Consider the following 20,989-nt stretch of genomic DNA (forward strand, 5'->3'; position numbering starts at 1 on the left):
GCGACGAGGGTGTTGATGCGCTGAACCCAAACAGCATAAACAATGCTTGCCCATCATTTATTATGTTTAACCCCGGTTGCCCTCCTAAATGAAATGAAATACTAACTGCGTCAAGGCCGCCAAGGCCGGGCACCTTTGTTTCCAATGGACATTTTATTGTGAAATGTCATTGTACAAAGAATACATTAAAAAAATCCACATAGCCCCCGAATGAAAAGTATTTAATTATCTGTGTAATCACTCAAAAGCATTTGGTGTGAATTTTACATCCTTACTAGAGGCTATTAAATTTTTACGAACCTTTTTATTTTACATGTAAAGCCTATGGGAGTGACGATTAGAAATGGACGGCAATATTGAAAAACCCTCATTTTGGGCCATTTTAGACACTAAAATGCCCATAAAAAAGAATAGCCTCTATTTACTAAAATTCACACACAATGCTACCAGAGTGAGTACAAACATAATTAAATACATTTCATTCGGGGGCTATATCAAAAACAAAAAATGTCCTATACCCTAATGGTTATGGAACAAAGGTGCGGGGGAGCCACTTGTATTTCAATTTGAATTTGCATATCACCCGCATACAAATAACAAGTAATACACCCGTAAAACAAATAACAAGTAATACACCCGTAAAACTTGTCTTTTTTACGGACGGCCGCAAGATTTTTACCAGGTAGATCCAAGGTATAAAATTTCCAAGTCTGCTTTCTCAAACCGACTGGAATTCCAGTTGCCAATGAAAAAACTTGGAAATCCAATTAAATGAAGGGAAACTCCCGGAAATATCCATAACGCGCTCTCAATTTTTAGCTACTTTTCTGCTGGATTTATTCGCCTTTGGACACTTTAAAAGTCTGGATTTCCAAAAATCACGACTGGCCAAAATGTCCGGAATCCGGGCTTCTCTATAGGGGGTTTGCTTTTTTTCCGGAATAGCCCATTTTGGCACGGTTGTTACTCGAAAGAGTCATAGCGATTTCAATTCGGCATGAACATTCTGGGTAACATTGTACTAAAAAAAAACTTCTCCAATGTACTAAAACACCTCCAAACGTGTGCATCTGCGTGTTTAAAGAGCGTTGCAGCTCTACCATTAGGCTAAACGACATTTTTATATAGCTAAACATCACTGTTTAGTTTGAGATTAGAGTATAAAAGGTTGATGTTTGATAAATATATATAACATAAAATAATATAACCACAAGCTAAACGTGGTGTTAACATGGGGTATAAGAAATAGGATACGTTGGATAAATATTCAAAGTGCAATAGCTTGTAAACCATTTTTGATGTGTAAAAGAATAGGTTTCAAAATATGAAAAGGTACATGTAGATAGTGAGAGAATAATTTCAATCTATTCAACCAGATTAATCCAAAACGTACCTTGGAGCAACCAACATTGCGGTCAGTACCACTGACCTTCAGCTGGGTTGTGATGTTATACTGACCGCAACGTTGGTTGCTCCAAGGTACGTTTTGGATCAATCTGGTTGAATAGATTGAAATTATTTTCTCATTGTATGATTCCCAGATGATTGAGAGTATTCACAATTTGGTACATGTAGATAGTATATAACAAAATTTGGTTTAACGCCTAGCATATTTAAAAAGTGTTACAACTAGAGATTTACATTGTAATTCCAGCAGCTCACTTTTAAAGAATTTTTGAAACCATGCTACGTCCAAAGTCATCTCACATCATCAGGTTACTTATTCCAATTGTCTAGTTACCAATACAACATCGTGTTTGTAAAACCATACAGTATTTGAACTATTGTGAAATAATAAATTTCTGCAACAAAATTATCTCAACTCTTACATTACCTTACCCTTTCAAACCACTTATTTCTAGCAGCCAAGCTTTAGATCCTAGCAAGTTTTTGACCCTGTTAAAACAAAGGATAACACTTAATAAACAATAAAGCTCAAACTTCTTAAAACTTTTAAAATGTTACTAAACAAGTTATTTTGTAATAAGGAGTTTTAACAGGACACTTTTTAATATCAAATGTTTTTAAACACGGAATGTTATCAAACGTTCTTTGTTTGTTCCATATTTCTACTAAAGTATTACTATGCACTGACTAATTTTATCTCCAGACAATAAAGCATAAGATCTTTTATAATACATTTTAATAGTAGTTTTTTTTACCTTACAGCCCTAACAATGAAGTACCTGATAAATAATGTAATATGTGACTGGACACCACGAATCAGCCGTAAAGTCGGCCCTGGTCAATTTTGATTTATATCGTGTTTAGAAAATATATATCATAAGCTTGATATGTAAAATGGTATATCATTTGACTTCAAACGATATCCAGAAGCAGGGTTATTGTTTGTTGAACTCTGTTCCTTCAACAAAATTGTACCTTTTGGTTTCTACATGTGTCTCTTTTTCCACATTTCTGGTGATTAATATCAAACAGTCATAATTGGTGGTCATTTCAAATCATCCCCAAGTCAACGGGGTTTAGGAATGTCCTCTCATTGTTAATTGTTGGTTATACATACCTAAACAAAATACAATGCTTTGTTATCCACCACTTGAACAGGGTTTAACCAAAGCAAACAAAGACAAGAACTATTTAAGGATTCTATATAAACAGGTAGAAGTTTATTACCCTCTTCAGCAATAGGATTATCGGTAGTGTCCAGTCACACATGAGAATTATACACCAGATTTACTACCTCTGTCCCACGTTAACAAAAATGTCATGAAATATAATAAAATAAATGCATGGGATTCCTTTCTCGTTTCATTTCCATATTTCCGTCCGCATCACTCCACATTCCACAGTCGCTATCCTGGCTGCGACCTTACATAGTTCTGAAAAGAAACGCACATATAAACACAACTACGCGAGGTTTTCACCCACTACCATGCCATCACCCAAAACCCTTACACACCAGCCGCGAATGCATCATGCATCAAATGTTATCATGGTCGAATTCGCATGCTAAACATTTTTTCATAAAGCGGCATACATTGATCGATCACTGGCAGGAGATCAGGATCGATCTGTTCTCAGATGGTAATTCTCTTGGAGGATGAAACTCCGTACTCTTAAACGCATCTTCGTAGAACCCACCACCTTCTTTCATCTTGTTCCCTTGCACAACCTTGTTTGACGCGATCCACGTTTCGACAATTTTATCTCCAGCTTCCCATTTTACAATTGTCTCCTTGAACCCCAGTCCCAGCAGATGACAATACTGTCGAAGAATTGAAGATGGATTCGCTCGCAGATCATCAGCATCGATAACGATTGGAGATTGGCCTAAATTCTCCTGGACATGGACCATAAGATCGTATAGCTCCCCATAGCCGAACTTCTCCGGAACTAAGTACCTTGGCATATCTGCGAATGGTTTATCAATAAACGATGGCATAAGTTTCACTTAAGCCTTCTTCCATGATGGAAATAGCCTATATGGATTACGTATAAGATATGTGTGTTTATATCCACGAGGAATGTTGTCATAGTTTGATCGTAGACCGTAAGCTTGGTCGTGGACAAAAACGAAAGACTTGCCAGGAAACGGTGATTCCAACATCTGTTTGACCCACTTGAATGTGGCTATGCTATCATCGAAAGCTAAATCCACTTTTGCCGCTTGGAATTCTGGGGCAACGACGCCTTCATTGAATGCCTTCTGCATTTCGTCATCTTCTGCTGCGTTACGCTCCGGACCAAAGCTATTAGCTGTGAATATTGGCTCCTTGATGATTTGAACCTAAAATGTAATCAAGATACATGGGTGGGTAGTTATTTTCAAGTTTCTTTTGCACGCCACTGTACACCTGTTTCCAACCACACAATCGAGATATACAAATGAATAAATAAACAAAAAGTCTTTAAAACAATAATTCGCGAATATTGTAGATACTTTGCTCTGGTAAATATTCCTGTTACATCACAACTTCTAGGGCTAATTAAATACTTAACTTCTTTATTCCGGTACCGCTAGGCATGAAGGGATTTGATACTATAACGTTGATTTTGACGCATGGTTTGTTCTTAAAGTTTACAGATTCAAGAATCCAATTGATAATAAACTAAATAATGTACGTCTGAGCTGGACAAAAGCAATATTTTTATTGAAAAGACCTCCCAACAATATATCAAAAAAGAGAAAAAGAAATGTAGTGGAAAAAACGGCTGCTTATGCAAGCTCAAATTTCAACGTTGGTCGGTTATGGGTAAAAAACATACCAATGCCATTGGTGGATTGAAGCTGTCAGCAAATCAGCAGTTGCTAAAGATCCTCTTGCTATTTTGACTTTCGGCCCATATTCTTTCTTATTTATTTCGTAGAACCCACCACCTTCTTTCATCTTGTTCCCTTGCACAACCTTGTTTGACGCGATCCACGTTTCGACAATTTTATCTCCAGCTTCCCATTTTACAATTGTCTCCTTGAACCCCAGTCCCAGCAGATGACAATACTGTCGAAGAATTGAAGATGGATTCGCTCGCAGATCATCAGCATCGATAACGATTGGAGATTGGCCTAAATTCTCCTGGACATGGACCATAAGATCGTATAGCTCCCCATAGCCGAACTTCTCCGGAACTAAGTACCTTGGCATATCTGCGAATGGTTTATCAATAAACGATGGCATAAGTTTCACAAAAGCCTTCTTCCATGATGGAAATAGCCTATATGGATATTTTGACTTTCGGCCCATATTCTTTCTTATTTTAATAACGCCAATCACAAAACTCGACAGTACGAGCAGTACTTGGGCCACAGGGGTGCAAATATTTTAACTGCTGAAAGGCAAATGATATCTTGGTCCCAAAGACACAACTTGAAAACTTATAACATGTATTTTTAATAAAGCGAAGGCAAACTGATGCTATAAGGCAAATTGATGCTATAATAGAGGAAAGAACAAATAAGAACCGTTTGGATTCGCACTCGCGATTACATCGTCCACCACCACACGCCACAACAGCTCATGGCTGATCTGCCGGCGAATTACATGTTTAATTCGCTGGCAGATCCACCATGAACTTTTTGTGACGTGTGGTGGTGAACTCAGCGACATGTAATCGTGAGTGCGCGCTGGTTCGAATCCGAACGGTACCAATTTTTGTGTCTCCTCTATTATAGTGCCAGTTTGCCTCAGCTCCATTCTTTATTTATATATTTTTTCTGGCATGTATCCTCAGTGATCCTCGCATTAAATATGTTATGTCTCACATTCACTGATGCTCTGCTAGGACACAGCGGATAGGCCACCCCTTCTATTTATGGTCATATATTTTTAAATGTAAAAAGAAAATGAAATATCTAAAGGGGGTCATAAGGTATAAGGAGATAAACTTTTGGGTACCACACACTCAAGTTAACGAGCGTGGTATACGCGCATCTAAAGACGATATAGGCGTACAGTAGTGTTAAATGAACTCACCCCTTCCGCGAAACTCATACACTTGGTGAAGACCGTGGCCAAAGATCTTGGAGCTGTCCAAAGCAATATCCTTCGTTTAGGCTCGTTCCTGATTTCATCCATACTGCTGAAAAGTGATTTCCTTTCACTGTTCAATAAATAAGGTGAATTGACGTAATTCAAATATTACAACAAAAATGGAACAAACTTGCCAAGAAAAAAACTGTCTTCAAAAAGTGATATTTTTGTAACACCTTCACATACCAATACCATATACAATACAAAACTGTTGCCACGTTGCACAGTACAATTAAAAATCCATGCAGTGAGAATCAAAAACCCAGGCTTAAATTATTTTGATGTCATTCAGCAGATAGGAACACTTCAATGTCTTTGCGCGCACTCAACACTTCATCGCCCCTTTTCTTGTAAACTTCTAAGGGTAGATGGGGGCATGGGGGGGGTTTTTTTACTGATAAGCTAAAAAAAACCAAATTACCCACCTAACTCTGTATAAAGGTCTACGTTAAAACTGAAAAAAATCCGCCTGACCAAAACTCCCAAGTCCCCCTCCCTGAGAATCAAAGGGTGCGTCCCTAATGTCCATTTGGTCTAATATTATAATACAACATGTGGAAGTATATTTCGAACCGCTAGTAGAAGATCGACCCCCCTCTTCTCCTCCTCCCCCACGTTTTGCTCACGACAGTGCTTACAACCAATACAAGGTCTGTACACTTTCCATTTACCAACTCGCGCGCTATACGGTGGGGAATCAAAATTGAAAAACATTTGCGATTAGCCTTGAAATAACACCATTTTAGGCCCATTTTAACTTATATGCAAAGGTACAGTGATACCGATATAATTTACATCTGACTGCCATGTTGTAGGTACGTGCACAATGTCACCGTTGCGGAGAACAAATCTATCAATGTTTACCTTTGTGTATTTAGTCTCATATTGGCCTCATATAATGACTAAAATATCCCTTATTTTGGAAATCAAAGATAAGTTTATGAAACGCTTACCTGCTTTACAACACTTAAGCTTATAGCAATTAATGTTCTTTTTTTCTCGATTGGTTGCCAATGTCATACACACTAAATTAACGAAATACATACGATAAGCACAATGTGATTGATTGGATTTCCGCACCAGTAAATACCGCATACCCGTGAAACCCATAGGATGTAAACAGAATTGGGGTGAAAGCTCATTAAAGGGGCATTTCTCGTATATAAGCAAATACTTTCAAAATGCTTCTTCTGCCACATATTATATAGCACAATGACGTCATTTGCACATATGCATCGGCTATACCACATGCCTATAACTTGTACACAGAATTGGGGTCAAAGGACATTAAAGGGGTAAAATCTTGCAATTGCATTATCTGGACATCTGTAAGGGGTATGGGGCTCAAACTCGGTGACAATAAATTAAGGGGTCAAAATCTTAAAAATTCATTTTCTGTAGTATGTAAGGGGTATGGGACTTAATATTGGTGACAACAAACTTCATGAACAGGGGAACATTTTGGAACATTGTGCAGGGGTCAGGTGAAAGGTCACCTGGGGCCAAATCTTTGAATTGCATTATCTGGACATCTGTAAGGGGCACAAGGCTCAAACTCGGTGACAGCAAACCGTATGATCAGGGAAACATTTTGGAACATTTTGCAGGGGTCAGATACCCCCACCCCACAACACCAACATGCCCCAGCTAGGTTTGTGGTCTATGACCACCATTTGCCACTAGTTGTTGTTGTTATTGTTGTTGTCGTTGTTGATGTTGTTGTTGTTGTTGTTGTTGTTGTTGTTGTTGTTGTTGTTGTTGTTGTTGCTGTTGTTTATGAACGTGGAATTACAAAATAGTTACTACAACGAGTAAATTCCACAATACATGCTGATCTCACTGTAAAACGTTATTTATATTACCAATAAAAGAGCAGATTTCAAAAGTTCAAAATAGTTACTGTATTTAAAAAGGCTGTTTGGGATCAGATATGACACAATAGAAAACGTGTTCTTTCTCAAATCATTCGGTCTTTTTCTTGGAACTTATTAGTCAAAATATAGTGTATAATGTGGTAATGAAAGACGCAATATCTGATATTTTATCAAATGTACTGAATTCAGTAATTTTTGAGTGATTTAATTTTTCATTGCTAAAAAGATTTGTATTTTAACTAGCTTCACTACTTTTTAAGTACATTATAACGATATATAAAGACCAAGTCCAAATATACCTTTCACTCAATTTCATCTAAGGTTAAATACCACTTATTATGTATTACACGTGTTTCAATGGGAAAATGCCTAATTTCGGGTGGAATTTTCTCATATTCAGAACTCTCACAGTTCAATGCCACCAATATCAGGTGAAACTATATGATTTAGATGCCAAATGATCAAAAATTCAACATAGGTTGACCTGAGACTTTTCTTGTTTTAACGCATTGAACCGTAAACACCTTAAAATGACAGTGCGCCCTCGAAGCTGAAAGTTACAATATGATAAGGCGACTATTTACTAAAAACCGAAGCCGTGCGTATGAATTTTGGTACTATTACATCAAAATGTCATATAATGAGAGAAAATGTACCATTTTGAAGCATCAGACTCTAAAAAGTACTTTTTTGGCTATATAACTTGATCAATTTCAGCGATTTTAATGCAGTCTTTTCGAATGCCATGAAAACAAATAGTTCCTCATCGTATTTCAATGTATCGCCCAGGCCTATTAGTGGTCTTTAACCTATATAAGCACAAAGGTGCTCCAATCTCAGGTAAAATGACATGAATGTAAACATTGACATTTGCAATACATGTTTTAACAAGAAAATTTCTGGAAAACAGCATGACGAGTAAAATATCAATGATTTTCGGACACCCTGTATGATGACTGTTTCGCTGTTTTTGCTTCAACCTAGGACTATATCTGGAGATTCGTATCTGTAGCCTGTCCTAGCACGATCAGATCAGACTAAGATTGATTTAGGGTTAGTGTTCCGATATAGGATTGCTGTTTAGTGTTAGAATTGTTGATTAGGGTCAGGTTCGCATTAGGAATAGGGTTAGGCTCATGGATAGGGATAGAGATACGGCTAGGTCAGAGGATTAGATATTTGTTTAAAATAGAGTTATAGATCAAGTTAGGGTTCCGGCTTGAGTTAGGATAGAGTGAGGCCACACAGGATGCTGTAGAGGCCCATAGACAACGTGTACACAAAGACTAGGTTTTATTTTACACGTGACTATAGGCCTTACATGCGCCTTAAAGCTTAAGCAAAATGCCTAGCCTAGGCCTATACTGTATTTACACGTATAGGCCTATGTACGTTATTTAGGGCAAGGAAATCACCAACAAAATGTGCATGTGGGTCTAATTAACAAAGTGGCATGTCTATATGATCATCAACATTGACTTTTCATCATCATTAAGCTTTCTATATGTATACGCAGGGAAGCGAAGGTTGTTTAATTTAGAAGCCCTGAAATCACAGAAACCAGCCGTAAACCCAATACTAATGCCACAAGTTCCCCCCCTCAACCCGTTACTACCTCAACGGGTTCTAAAACATATCTTAGTAGTCGAAGAAGATGCACGTTTTCTTGCCAGGGCAAATGCAGTTAAATATTGAGAAATGTAAGCAAAAAATAGCCAGAAAAGTCTCTATGACGAATATCAGATCCATAGAATTTAGTGTTTCTATAGGTTAAATACCACTAATTATGTATTACACGTGTTTCAATGGGAAAATGCCTAATTTCGGGTGGAATTTTCTCATATTTAGAACTCTCACAGTTCAATGCCACCAATATCAGGTGAAACTATATGATTTAGATGCCAAATGCTCAAAAATTCATCTGAGACTTTTCTTGTTTTAACGCATTGAACCGTAAACACCTTAAAATGACAGTGCGCTCTCGAAGCTGAAAGTTACAATATGATAAGGCGACTATTTACTAAAACCGAAGCCGTGCGTATGAATTTTGGTACTATTACATCAAAAAATGTCATATAATGAGAGAAAATGTACCATTTTGAAGCATCAAACTCTAAAAAGTACTTTTTTGGCTATATAACTTGATCAATTTCAGCGATTTTAATGCAGTCTTTTCGAATGCCATGAAAACAAATAGTTCCTCATCGTATTTCAATGTATCGCCCAGGCCTATTAGTGGTCTTTAACCCTAAGGATACGCAACAAAACACATTGTGTGTATAAATCAACAAAAATTAAATGATAAATAAAAAAGAAAAGTGTATGTTACTCTACCGTAATAACGTATGCTTAAATCTGCTTACCTATCACTTCAAGTTCAGGTTACTAAATTAATATCTATAATTTTATTGTCGTTAAAGTATGATATCATGGCCGAATTCGCATGTTGTACATTTTCTCATAAATGGGCATATATTGATCGATTAATGGTAGGAGATCAGGATCAATCTGTTAGCGAGATGGCAATTCTTCAGGAAGATGAAACTCCGTACTCTTCAACGCATGTTCATAGTACCCGCCTTCTTGCATCTTGTTCCCTTGAAGAATATTCTTAGAGGCAATCCACGTGTCGACGATCTTATCTCCAGCTTCCCATTGTAGCATGGACTCTTTGAACTCCATACCCAGAGAATGACAATATTGTCGCAGAACTGACGCCGGATTCGCTTGCAGATCGTCAGCATCAACAACGATTGGCGTGTGGCCAAAATTCTCCTGGACGTGAACCATAACATCGTATAGCTCGCCATAGCCAAACTTTACAGGAACCGCGTACTTTGCCATATCTGAGAATGGTTTTTCAATAAACGATGGCATTAGTTTAACCAAAAATCTTTTCCATGATGGAAATAACCTATACGGATTACGTATAAGAAATGTGTGTGTGTATCCACGTGGATCCAAGAAAGCGTGGTCGTGAACGAAAACGAAAGACTTGCCAGGAAACGGTGATTCCAACATCTGCTTGACCCACTGAAATGTAGCTATGCTATCATCGAAAGCTAAAGCCATTTTTGCTGCTTGGGATTCTGGGGTGGAATGAATTCCTTCTGCATATGTCTTATGCAGTTCGTCATCTTCTGCTGCGTTACACTCTGGACCAAAGACATTAGCTGTGATGAATGGCTCCTTGATGATCTGAATCTAAAATTGAATCGAGATTAAAACAGTTGGATGTAATTGCCAGATTTATCTTTGCACATACTAACAGCATCCACATGTTACATTCGATTGAACTGTTTTAACCTGCACAAATGATATAAATAAATAAATAAATAAATAAATAAATAAATAAATAAATAAATAAATAAATAAATAAATAAATAAATAAATAAATATAGTTATTGATTTATTAATCAAATATTGTTTTTCCCTCATTTTGACTGTAACTCCATAACTGTTGTCTGTGCTGAAATAAAATTTCCAGTGCAGTAGTTGTAGTCCTTGCCCCTATAATATACATATCTTACTTGTCACCAATGCGCTATAATTTCTAAAAATAGGCACAAAATTGGCCAGGGGTGTTGTACCACCTTAACGTTATTCATTCACCGTGAGTTTCTTTTTGATTAAAATTGCCATAAAAAGAGATCTACATGTACTCATTCGTTTTGCAGTTTATTAGATCAGGATTGGAGGGATATCATGATATAGTGTTCCTAAATTTGATAGTTGTAAATTAATGAGCTCGCGCCTTCTGCAAAGCTCATGCATTTGGTGAAGACAGTCGCCAAAGATCTTGGTATTGTCCAAAGTAATATCCTTCGTTTAGGCTCGTTACTGATTTCATCCATACTGCTGAAAGGTGATATGAATGAATAAGGTGAATTGAATTGGAATATTTGAAATGTTGAAACAAAAAAGGGAACAAACTTGTCCCGAAACCTGGAACGCCTGACAGTTATGGATTCTCAGATAAAGTTCAAATACGTCACTCTGTGTTTATTTGTTGCATGTAAACAGTACGGTTTGATGTTCAAAGGTCTCACTTGTATGTTGAGAGATGGCGATGTGTCGAGAGATGGCGATGTGTCAGAAGATGGCGATGAGAACATCGTCATCGACTTTTTTAAAGTTCATATCTGTATTGCTGTAAACTCAGTATTAACTTTTGAATATTTTGATATCTGTCTTATGCAACTCTACTGTCCAAAGAACAATTCTTTGTTTAGGTTCGTTACTGATTTCATCTATACTGCTGAAAAGTGATTTTCTGTCGTTTTTCATTGAATTGGGTGAATTGAGGTATGTTAAAACAAATATAGAAATAACTTCGCAACTAGAAAACAGTGCTGTATATTTTGATAGGCCTGGAACATCGTCACGTGTGCTTAAGTAAACAGTATGACATTAGGGTCAAAGGTTATACTACACTGTTAGATCATGTATTAAATTTCCACGTGTTAAAAATAGTTTATTAACAATTAAAAATCACATAAAATTGATTAAACATTATGGTCCGTATGCATAAAACAAATTAGACCAGGTCTAACTTTATACCTGGTCTAACTATGGAATATGTAATTCCAAAGATCAAATGCAAAACATCATAAAGCCGGCCCAGCTAAACCTCATATATAACGATTTTGCCATTTGGTGTGAGACGCAAAAAAAGTGTTAAAATTAACAGGACTTACATAGGACATTGTGTTGCTCTTTTGATTATTAACAGACACTTAGGCAATTTACAGTTGGAAGGGAAGCACCAGGTGTGTTGGGACATTTTCCTCAAGTTGACACACAAACAATTGAGCAACATTGCATGAGAATTTGTAATTGGGGCCCACCTTTTACACATTAGGTTTTGCATTTGACCTCTGGAATTACGTATGAGGTTTTTCCCGCCCAGCAACGATATTATGGCTTTGGTTTTCTGCACTTTTAAGGCGTAATATCAAAACGCTGCCCAAATATCTGTACCAAAAACCATAACCCCCCCCCCCCCCACCCCCAACCCGCCGGACGACTTGCAAAGAATACGTACCCATCTCCATTTACCCCCATTATAATTCACCACTCTGTGGTACACACACTTTTTTTTGTATCACCCCTACATTTTATTCGTTCATTATGAGTTTATAATATTATGGCCGAATTCGCATGCTATACATTTTCTCATAAAGCGGCATACAGTGATCGATCAATGGTAGGAGATCAGGATCAATCTGTTCACGAGATGGCAATTCTCTTGGAGGATGAAACTCCGTACTCTTAAACGCATCTTCAAAGAACCCGCCTTCTTCCATCTTATCCCCTTGCTGGTGCACCTTAGACATGATCCACGTACCAACTATTCTATCACCTGCTTCCCATTGTAGCATTGATTCTTTGAATTCCACACCCACGTGATGGCAATATTGACTCATAACTGACGCTGGATTCGCTTGAAGATCATCTGCATCAATTACGATTGGATTGTGGCCTAAATTCTCCTGGACGTGGACCATAAGATCGTATAGCTCCCCATATCCAAACTTTGCAGGAACCACGTACCTTGGCATATCTGCGAAAGGTTTATCAACAAACGATGGTATCAGTTTAACCATAAACTTCTTCCATGATGGCAATAACCTATATGGATTACGTATAAGAAATGTGTGTGTATATCCACGTGGTATGTTGTCATAATTGGATCGTAGACAGTAAGCTTGGTCGTGGACGAAAACGAAGGACTTGCCAGGAAATGGTGATTCCAACATCTGTTTGACCCACTTGAATGTAGCTTTGCTTTCATCGAAAGCTAATGCCACTTTTTGCGCTTGAGATTCTGAGGAAGGTATGCCATCCTTGAATGTTTTCTGCATTTCGTCATCTTCTGCTGCGTTGCACTCTGGGCCAAAGATATGAGCTGTGGCTATAGGCTCCTTGATGATTTGAACCTAAAATGTAATCAACATTTTAAAATCATTAGATTTATTAGTTAGTTATTTAATCATCGAATTACTAGATTAAGCCTTCGCATAGATTATTGCCACCAGACTCATTATGGCAAACTTGGTACAGAGATTACTCCTGTTTCCAACTATAAAGTCTCGATCTGCACCATTATGCGGGACAAACCTATGACTTATATCGCATGATTTAAGCAGTTAATAACATATGACACATTCAATCATCCAATTGATACATTGTGTTATTATACAATTTCCATCTTTCTTTTTCATTTACTTCCAACATTATAAAAGCACAAAGACAACAGGCTTTAAAGAAAATTATTTCTAATTTGGAGTGCAATATTCGGCAGCAATTGTCTATAATTCGTTTTACCTCCAGATTGGCAGTGACGTCATTGCTTATCACAGTTGCTCCACATGCGTCCCGAATACCCGTCTTTATACGCGCGTGCATACACTCTACAGGATTAGATTATCGTGCGTCATTAAATACTGCGACCAACGAGAAATACTTTCATACTTTACTATCAATTATTGAGGTAAAACTCGGTATAGAGACCGCCACTGCCAACTGAGGCACTGTAACCGATGTGTCCAGAGGAGGCTTAAAGGCATTCCTACAATGCACTATGATTGGGAAATTTGATCAATATAACCTAATTTTAAGGGCAAAGTCCCCATTGCCACACACACAAAATGGTAATTTTAAAACTGCAGCCAACGAGCTAATAGTTGAGACTTAGGACTGATATTTGATTTTCTTACAGGAAACATTCATATTGTCCTACTGTATTAATTTTATTCCTAAGTCTCGATGTTTTGAATGTTAAATAATAGGATGAAAACACCAGATATTTGCACACAATTCCAATGCAAGGTATGACCAACTATACCACATGTGTACAAAAGCCAGACATACAAGGTCAGAAACCCCATTGGGTTGTGGGAATGTCTTTAAACATCCTCTGCGATGTGTCATAACGCGTCATACGGTCGCCATACCAGATTGTTTTGATTAGTATAAGCATAAAAAAGAGATTTATGTGTTCTCATTCGTGTTGCAATTTATAAGATCAGAATTGGTTCGATATTAACTGCTGCCCTCATTCGCCAACTGTCTGGGTTGATGACTGAGAATACTATGTAAAAAAAGTGACCGACTTTGCAACCATATTCTGGTTGCACTGAGGCTGCGCAGTTGCGACAAAATTGACCTTTTGACCGAGTTTGTCGTTTTTAGAACTTCAGAGCGCCATCTTGTCACAACGACGCGGTACAACGGCGCGGTACACGGACGCCGCTTGTCAGTCGCGCTATGGCACACAATTACCAAAGTCGCGAGAGAATATTTTCATATGTCCGACACGATATGAAATTACCCAGCAAACACAAAACGTTTTCGACATCATTCGCAAAAGGTTATAAAAGGTTGTCAGAAAACGTTTAAATGTCGGGTTATATAAAGGGTATATTAAGAGTATAAAACGTTTTCATAACCTTTAAAAACATTTTTGATAATCTACTGCTCAGCAAACAAAAATGTTTTACAGAAAACGTTTAAATGTCGGGTTATATAAAGGGTATAAAACGTTTTAATAACATTCCAAAAACATTCTTGAAAACTTGATACAAAACATTCTAAACAGAATGTTATTTTGGGGAAGTTGAAAAAATATTTTGCGAAAATGTTTGCCCAAAATATTTTCAATAACGTTTTAAAAACGTTTTCATGACCTTTATATAACCCGACATTTAAATGTTATTAAAAGGTTTTGAAAAAAAAAAAACATTTTAAGAACATAATGTGATTTAAGTATTGACACAATATTTGGCAAAAATGTTTGCAAAAATAGTTTACAATAACATTTTTTGAAAACATTTAAAAATACTGTTGTAGTGTGTTTTCATACAAAACGTTTTAAAACGATATCATGACCTTTATATAACCCGACATTTTAATGTTATTAAAAAACGTTTTTACCTAAACCAAAAGCCAAAATATAACCTATTTAAATCGTTTTTGTGTTTGCTGGGTATTCAGTTGTCACTACGAAGCATAACTAGGGTAGTCGTACATGAACTCACCCCATCCGCAAAGCTCATACACTTGGTGAAGACCGTGGCTAAAGATCTTGGTGCTGTCCAAAGAAATATCCTACGTTGAGGTTGGTTACTGATTTCATCCATACTGCTAAGAGGTGACTACCTTTCGCTGTTCGATGAATAAGGTGCATTGAGGTATTTGAAATATTTTTAAAAAAACTTGTCAAAATATCATTTTTGTAACGCCTGACAGTTGTTGACAAAAAGTCCAACGTCCAATTATTCACTTTATTTTTTTGCTTAAGTAAACAGTATAATAATTATAACGTTCAAGGGTTCACTGGTTACCGATATTATTATTACCTTTCTATGTCACTTGAATTTTTCAATTGAATTAGCAAAAAGGTGTATCTCTGAATTGTGCTGATTTTAACATGTATCGATCGACTTTTAGCGCGACTGTGCATAACAAATGAATCGGTTGTCCAGCGTTCTAACTGTAGGGTCCATGTCCTAGGTTGAGAATGGATCGTTCCATTCGATTTGTGAAAAGGTCGCGAACACTTTTGGTGGATCCAAGTAACTGCCTAAATGAGGCAAATTTGAAAAGAAATCGGGTTTAGAATTGAATACATGAATCCAAAACCCACCTAAGTCCATGGGAAGTGATTTTGAGAAAAAAAACCCGTGTATCATTTTAATTCCTTCATTTAGATTTACCTGGTCAATATGGTAAGTTGTACGTCCAAATGGGTGGGTTAAACTGTATTAGGTATGACGATTAGCATTTCAGGGACTTCGTGGGGTTCATTTTAAATTCTGGACTTGGGTGGTTTTTTGAATCATATACTAAGACAATAACGTTGGAATGAGATTACCACTAGTAAGATAATACAAAATAAAGCACACAGTTATATATAATGTTGATAAGCATTCTGCCATGTAATATAAACCACACACTTTCCTTGATTAAACCCATTTTTTTTTCAAAAGTCACTCTCCAGCAATGAATGTGTTACAAGTGGACTTTTATACATACTGGATTTCAATCAATGTGTTACAAGACTCAAATCATGGACTTGGGTTGATTCTTTCATACATGCTATTTTTCACATGCTCAATAGACACAGAGGATGAATTTGAGTTGTTCTTTCATACATATGACAGGCCTATGTATAGCAACACTTTCCCATGCTTAACTCAATTTGGCCAAAGTATGGACTTGGGTGGCTTTTGTATTCATATATTCAATTGAACTTTGGAATTTGAAAAGTATAAATCACGTTGGGTCTAAGGCTGTGCTAACACTTTTCTTTGATGATTTTGACCACATTTTTTTTCAAATATCTTAAATATACAAAAATCCAAGCTAATTGAACAGACAGTAGTCAAATAATTATAATGTTACAATATAATGATGTTATTTACATTAAGTCATTCATCGTGAGTTATCATGGTCGAATTCGCATGCTGTACATTTTCTCATAAAGTGGCATACATTGATCGATCAATGGTAGGAGATCAGGATCAATCTGTCCGCGAGATGGATATTCTTTTGGAGGATGAAACTCTGTACTCTTAAATGCATCTTCAAAGTACCCGCCTTCTTCCATCTTATTCCCTTGCAGAATTTTCTTAGACGCGATCCACGTGTCGACTATCTTATCTCCAGGTTCCCATTTGAGCATCGACTCGTTGAACTCCAAACCCAGGAGATGACAATATTGCCGTAGAACTGACGAAGGATTCGCTTGCAAATCATCAGCATCAATGATGATTGGTGTGTGGCCTAAATTCTCCTGGACGTGGACCATAAGATCGTATAGCTCGCCATAACCAAACTTTGCAGGAACCATGTACTTTGGCATATCTGTGAATGGTTTATCAATTAACGATGGCAATAGTTTGACCATAATCTTCTTCCATGATGGAAATGACCTATACGGATTACGTATAAGAAATGTGTGTGTATATCCCTGTGGTATGTTGGCATAATTGAATCGTAGACAGAAAGCTTGGTCGTGAACGAAAACGAAAGACTTGCCAGTAAACGGTGATTCCAACATCTGTTTGACCCACTGGAATGTGGCTATGCTATCATCGAAAGCTAACGCCACTTTTGCCGCTTGGGATTCTGGGGAAACGATGCCGTCTGTGTATATTTTCTGCATTTCGTCATCTTCTGCTGCCGTGCACTCTGGACCAAAACAATTAGCTGCGACCAGTGGCTCCTTGATGATCTGCACCTAAAAAGTAACCAAGATTTTAAAACATTGGATAGTTAATTCCAGATATTCGTTCTTTACACACACCCGATTCAGAATCCGCACGAAACTCATAGTAATTGGTTTTCAACTACACCATCTCTGTAATTATGCTTATGTAATGAATACAATGAAATTAATTTAAAATTAGCTACTTTCAATATAGTCAGTAACGATACGTCAGAGATGCCACTGCATAGTGAGGTTGTGTTACTGATTCATTAAAGCACAATAAATATTTTTAAGATGACAGCCAGGTTTTTTGTTTTTTGGGTGTTTTTTTTAGAGTCAGCATAAAAGAGATGCGGTATTCTCATTCGTTATTAAAATTATTAGAACAGGAATGAAGGGGTATAGTTTACCAACCCTTATTTTTTAGCTTGTAAAATGCTGTGTTAAATGAACTCACCCCTTCCACGAAGCTCATACACTTCGTGAATACTGTCGCCAAAGATTTTGGTGTTGTCCAAAGAAATATCCTTCGTTCAGGTTCGTTACTGACTTCATTCATACTGCTGAAAAGTGAATTCCTTTTACTTTTCACTGAATAAGGTAAATTGATGTATTTGCAATAGTAACACAAAAAGCGAACAAACGTGTCTACCTAAAGGCTAGGTATTGACAAACATTGATCCTCATATAACCTTTAGAACCTCCAAATACGTCACTTTGCTTATTTATATTATGCTTAACTAAACTAAACACGATATCAAGATATCACGTTCAAAGATTACATATAGCCGATACTATTTTGCTTGCATATTTCATAATCTTCAATTCAGGTTGTCCCTCAATGGACAGTCAGTAGCGTTGCGGGCGAAACTGGCAAGAACGTCACGCTAATCCACTGCTAGATTGACTCTACTGGTGCACATGCACTCATTGTAATGCAAAAATGGCCAACAAAGCCTAAAGGAAGCCCATTGTGGTCATTGTTCAATTCCGATCCGAGATCAACCTTGCAGACTAACACCCTCACCTCAACCCAATCACTGGCCCCTAACGCTGCCCTAAAGCTGCCCTAGCGAAATAAACCACGCGGACGGTGCTTGTTAAACGGTGATGAACAACGGTGAAACATGATTGAATCCATAATTTTACCCTATGTCCACGTGTTGCTATGGAATAGACAATGAATGCTTGTTTGTGTGTTGCATTGTCACTTGCCATTGATAAAGATTCTGCTCAGTCCTCTAAATTTATTTTATTTGATACATTAATATTATTCGTTCATCATGAGTTTATTATTACATTTATTTAACATTTGAGCCAAGAATGACAATGATCAAGTGCTTACAGCTTTATGTGTGATTTTTAATACCATTCAACATTAATGTTGACGTTTAAAAAAAATTAAACTTTGCATTACAATTTTTTGGAAATATTCCAAAAATATTAATGGGTGTGAGAAATGGGAGGCGATCTTTTGTGCGTAATTATAGAGGTCTAGGGATTCACCCTATTATTATAAAAAAAAAAAAATTTGAAGAAATCAAAGAGCCCTAGGAATAAAAACTGTAGTGTAATTCACGCCAGACACAATTTCTTTTAATGACAAAAGTGAATTTTTGTAATCGATTAAAAACAAAACGTTTTATACCAATTTTGAATTTAGCCTGAATCCGTAAATATGGCACCTCTCGCCCTTTTTCAGGTCAAGGCTGTTTTTACCATTATGCAGCGAACCATTGTTGAAGCTATTTCACATACATGTTCAAAACACTCTAGAGAAAAAAATGGGGCCATATACTGCTGAAATATCTTTGATTTCGAATGATAATGTCTTAACGTCGTAAATTTTACGGGTCAAATTCCTAAAACGATGCGACGCAGATATTCCCCGACTTATGCAATTTCATCATCGTATCAGTGTCTTTATTATTTGTTTGAGGCCTTTCCCAAACGTTCGTGCTATTTATGCATAAAACGGCCAATCTATCTTTACCAAATACATCATTTTTATGTAAACAAAAGGCTAAAGATAGCATTATGAGATTTATCTTTTATTATTACACTCATCTGAACATCTGCCTCCGTGGCCGAGCGGTAAAGACCGGGACTGATAATCAATGATGCTTGGAATCGTTGGTTCGAGTTCCTTCGAAGCCTGTTGAAATTTTGTTTTCTTCAAAATTCATGATCGCATTCCAAAATGAGTAACTTGTCAGTTCAGTTCAGTTCATTTATTATCATGTAATTCAAGGCCACAGGCCCACAATACAATATATTTAGTACATAATACAAACAAAACATCACTACCATAATTTAATTCGATCGAATCTCTAATTTTCATTGCATAAAAAACATATTTAGATAAACATTGTAAGTCATGAGCATTTTCGGTGCTCATTAGTGAAATAAATTTGGCTTCATTTGATGCATTTATAGACCATGATGGTAACAATTCAGATCTTATATCTACAAAAAACGGACATGACATAATAAAATGATACTCATTTTCAATGCTTGTGGTGTTACAAAGTGAGCACATACGATCGTAATAATCAATATTTTCCCTTCTACCCATTTCGACCTTCAACATGTGATTTGAACATCTAAGTCTAGAAAGAGACTTACGATAACGATAATCATAAATTTCAAGCAAATATTTTTCTGGTGTCAACAATGTTTTAAAATTTCTACATGTTCTTAACTTGGGAGTATTACACACAACAGCAAACCATTCTTGGGACGCAATATCACACAATCGTCTTGAAATTGTACACATAAAAATTTCCACACAGCCCACATCTTGTGTTATCCATACATAACCAAATCCAAGACGAAAAATCATGTTTTTAACAAGGGTAGCCCAAGTGGTGACATTTTGTTCTTGATCTAAATCATACAACATTTTGTAACATTTTTTCGGAAAACGGTTAGATGACATTTGTAACAATTTTGTCCACCTTAAAACAGTATTTACGTGGATCGGGTACCGACCACATTCACCCACAGCAGCAACATTTGCAGTATGAATAGAAACGCCAAGATTTTTTTTTTTACACGCTTTCACTTGTATATTTTCAATCGACTTGTATGATTGAATACCCCATATTTCAGATGCATATAATAATATAGGTAAAAGACATGAGTCAAAAATCTTAAAGAATGGTACATAAGAGAGAAAACCAACTTTATATGACACACCGATTAGAGCAGACAATGCCTTTTGGCCTTGTTCAGCTAAACATGTTGTTGCTTTTCCCCATTTATTTCCAGTGGATATATTAACACCAAGATATTTGTACGACTTTACACATTCAATAACCTTACCATTTAAAAACCATCTTTCATCATGTCTAATTAAGTCTACCTCCTTTTCGAAATACCATTACCTTTGTCTTATCGATGTTAACATTCAT

General features: G+C 36.7%; 3 protein-coding genes across 4 annotated transcripts in view; all 3 read right to left on the reverse strand.

Moving 5' to 3' along the window:
• LOC140141458 (uncharacterized) overlaps window positions 1–6,673 on the reverse strand; it is a 44,138-nt gene extending 37,465 nt beyond the window's left edge. Inside the window, exons 1-3 of one of the 2 annotated variants that reach the window (XM_072163324.1) lie at window positions 6,443–6,673; window positions 5,433–5,559; window positions 2,094–3,748 (exon numbers count right to left, since the gene is read on the reverse strand). In XM_072163324.1, coding sequence (XP_072019425.1) covers window positions 3,413–3,748; window positions 5,433–5,534 — 438 coding nt within the window. In that variant the 5' untranslated portion in view covers window positions 5,535–5,559; window positions 6,443–6,673 and the 3' untranslated portion in view covers window positions 2,094–3,412. Of the gene's footprint in view, window positions 1–2,093; window positions 3,749–5,432; window positions 5,560–6,442 lie in introns of those variants that run through there. The other variant, XM_072163322.1, reaches the window with a different exon arrangement.
• Window positions 6,674–9,874: 3,201 nt separating this feature from the next.
• On the reverse strand, window positions 9,875–11,478 carry LOC140140641 (uncharacterized). The gene is made up of 2 exons (XM_072162398.1): window positions 11,413–11,478; window positions 9,875–10,567 (listed from the first exon to the last, which is right to left on the reverse strand). The coding sequence occupies exons 1-2, from the start codon at window positions 11,476–11,478 to the stop codon at window positions 9,875–9,877; spliced, it is 759 nt and encodes a 252-aa protein (XP_072018499.1).
• Window positions 11,479–12,507: 1,029 nt separating this feature from the next.
• On the reverse strand, window positions 12,508–15,504 carry LOC140140642 (uncharacterized). The gene is made up of 2 exons (XM_072162399.1): window positions 15,403–15,504; window positions 12,508–13,302 (listed from the first exon to the last, which is right to left on the reverse strand). Exons 1-2 carry the CDS (start codon window positions 15,502–15,504, stop codon window positions 12,508–12,510), a joined length of 897 nt encoding a protein of 298 aa, XP_072018500.1.
• Window positions 15,505–20,989: the final 5,485 nt, after the last annotated feature.

Source organism: Amphiura filiformis, chromosome 19 (genome assembly GCF_039555335.1).
Source record: "Amphiura filiformis chromosome 19, Afil_fr2py, whole genome shotgun sequence".
Lineage (NCBI taxonomy): Eukaryota > Metazoa > Echinodermata > Ophiuroidea > Amphilepidida > Amphiuridae > Amphiura > Amphiura filiformis.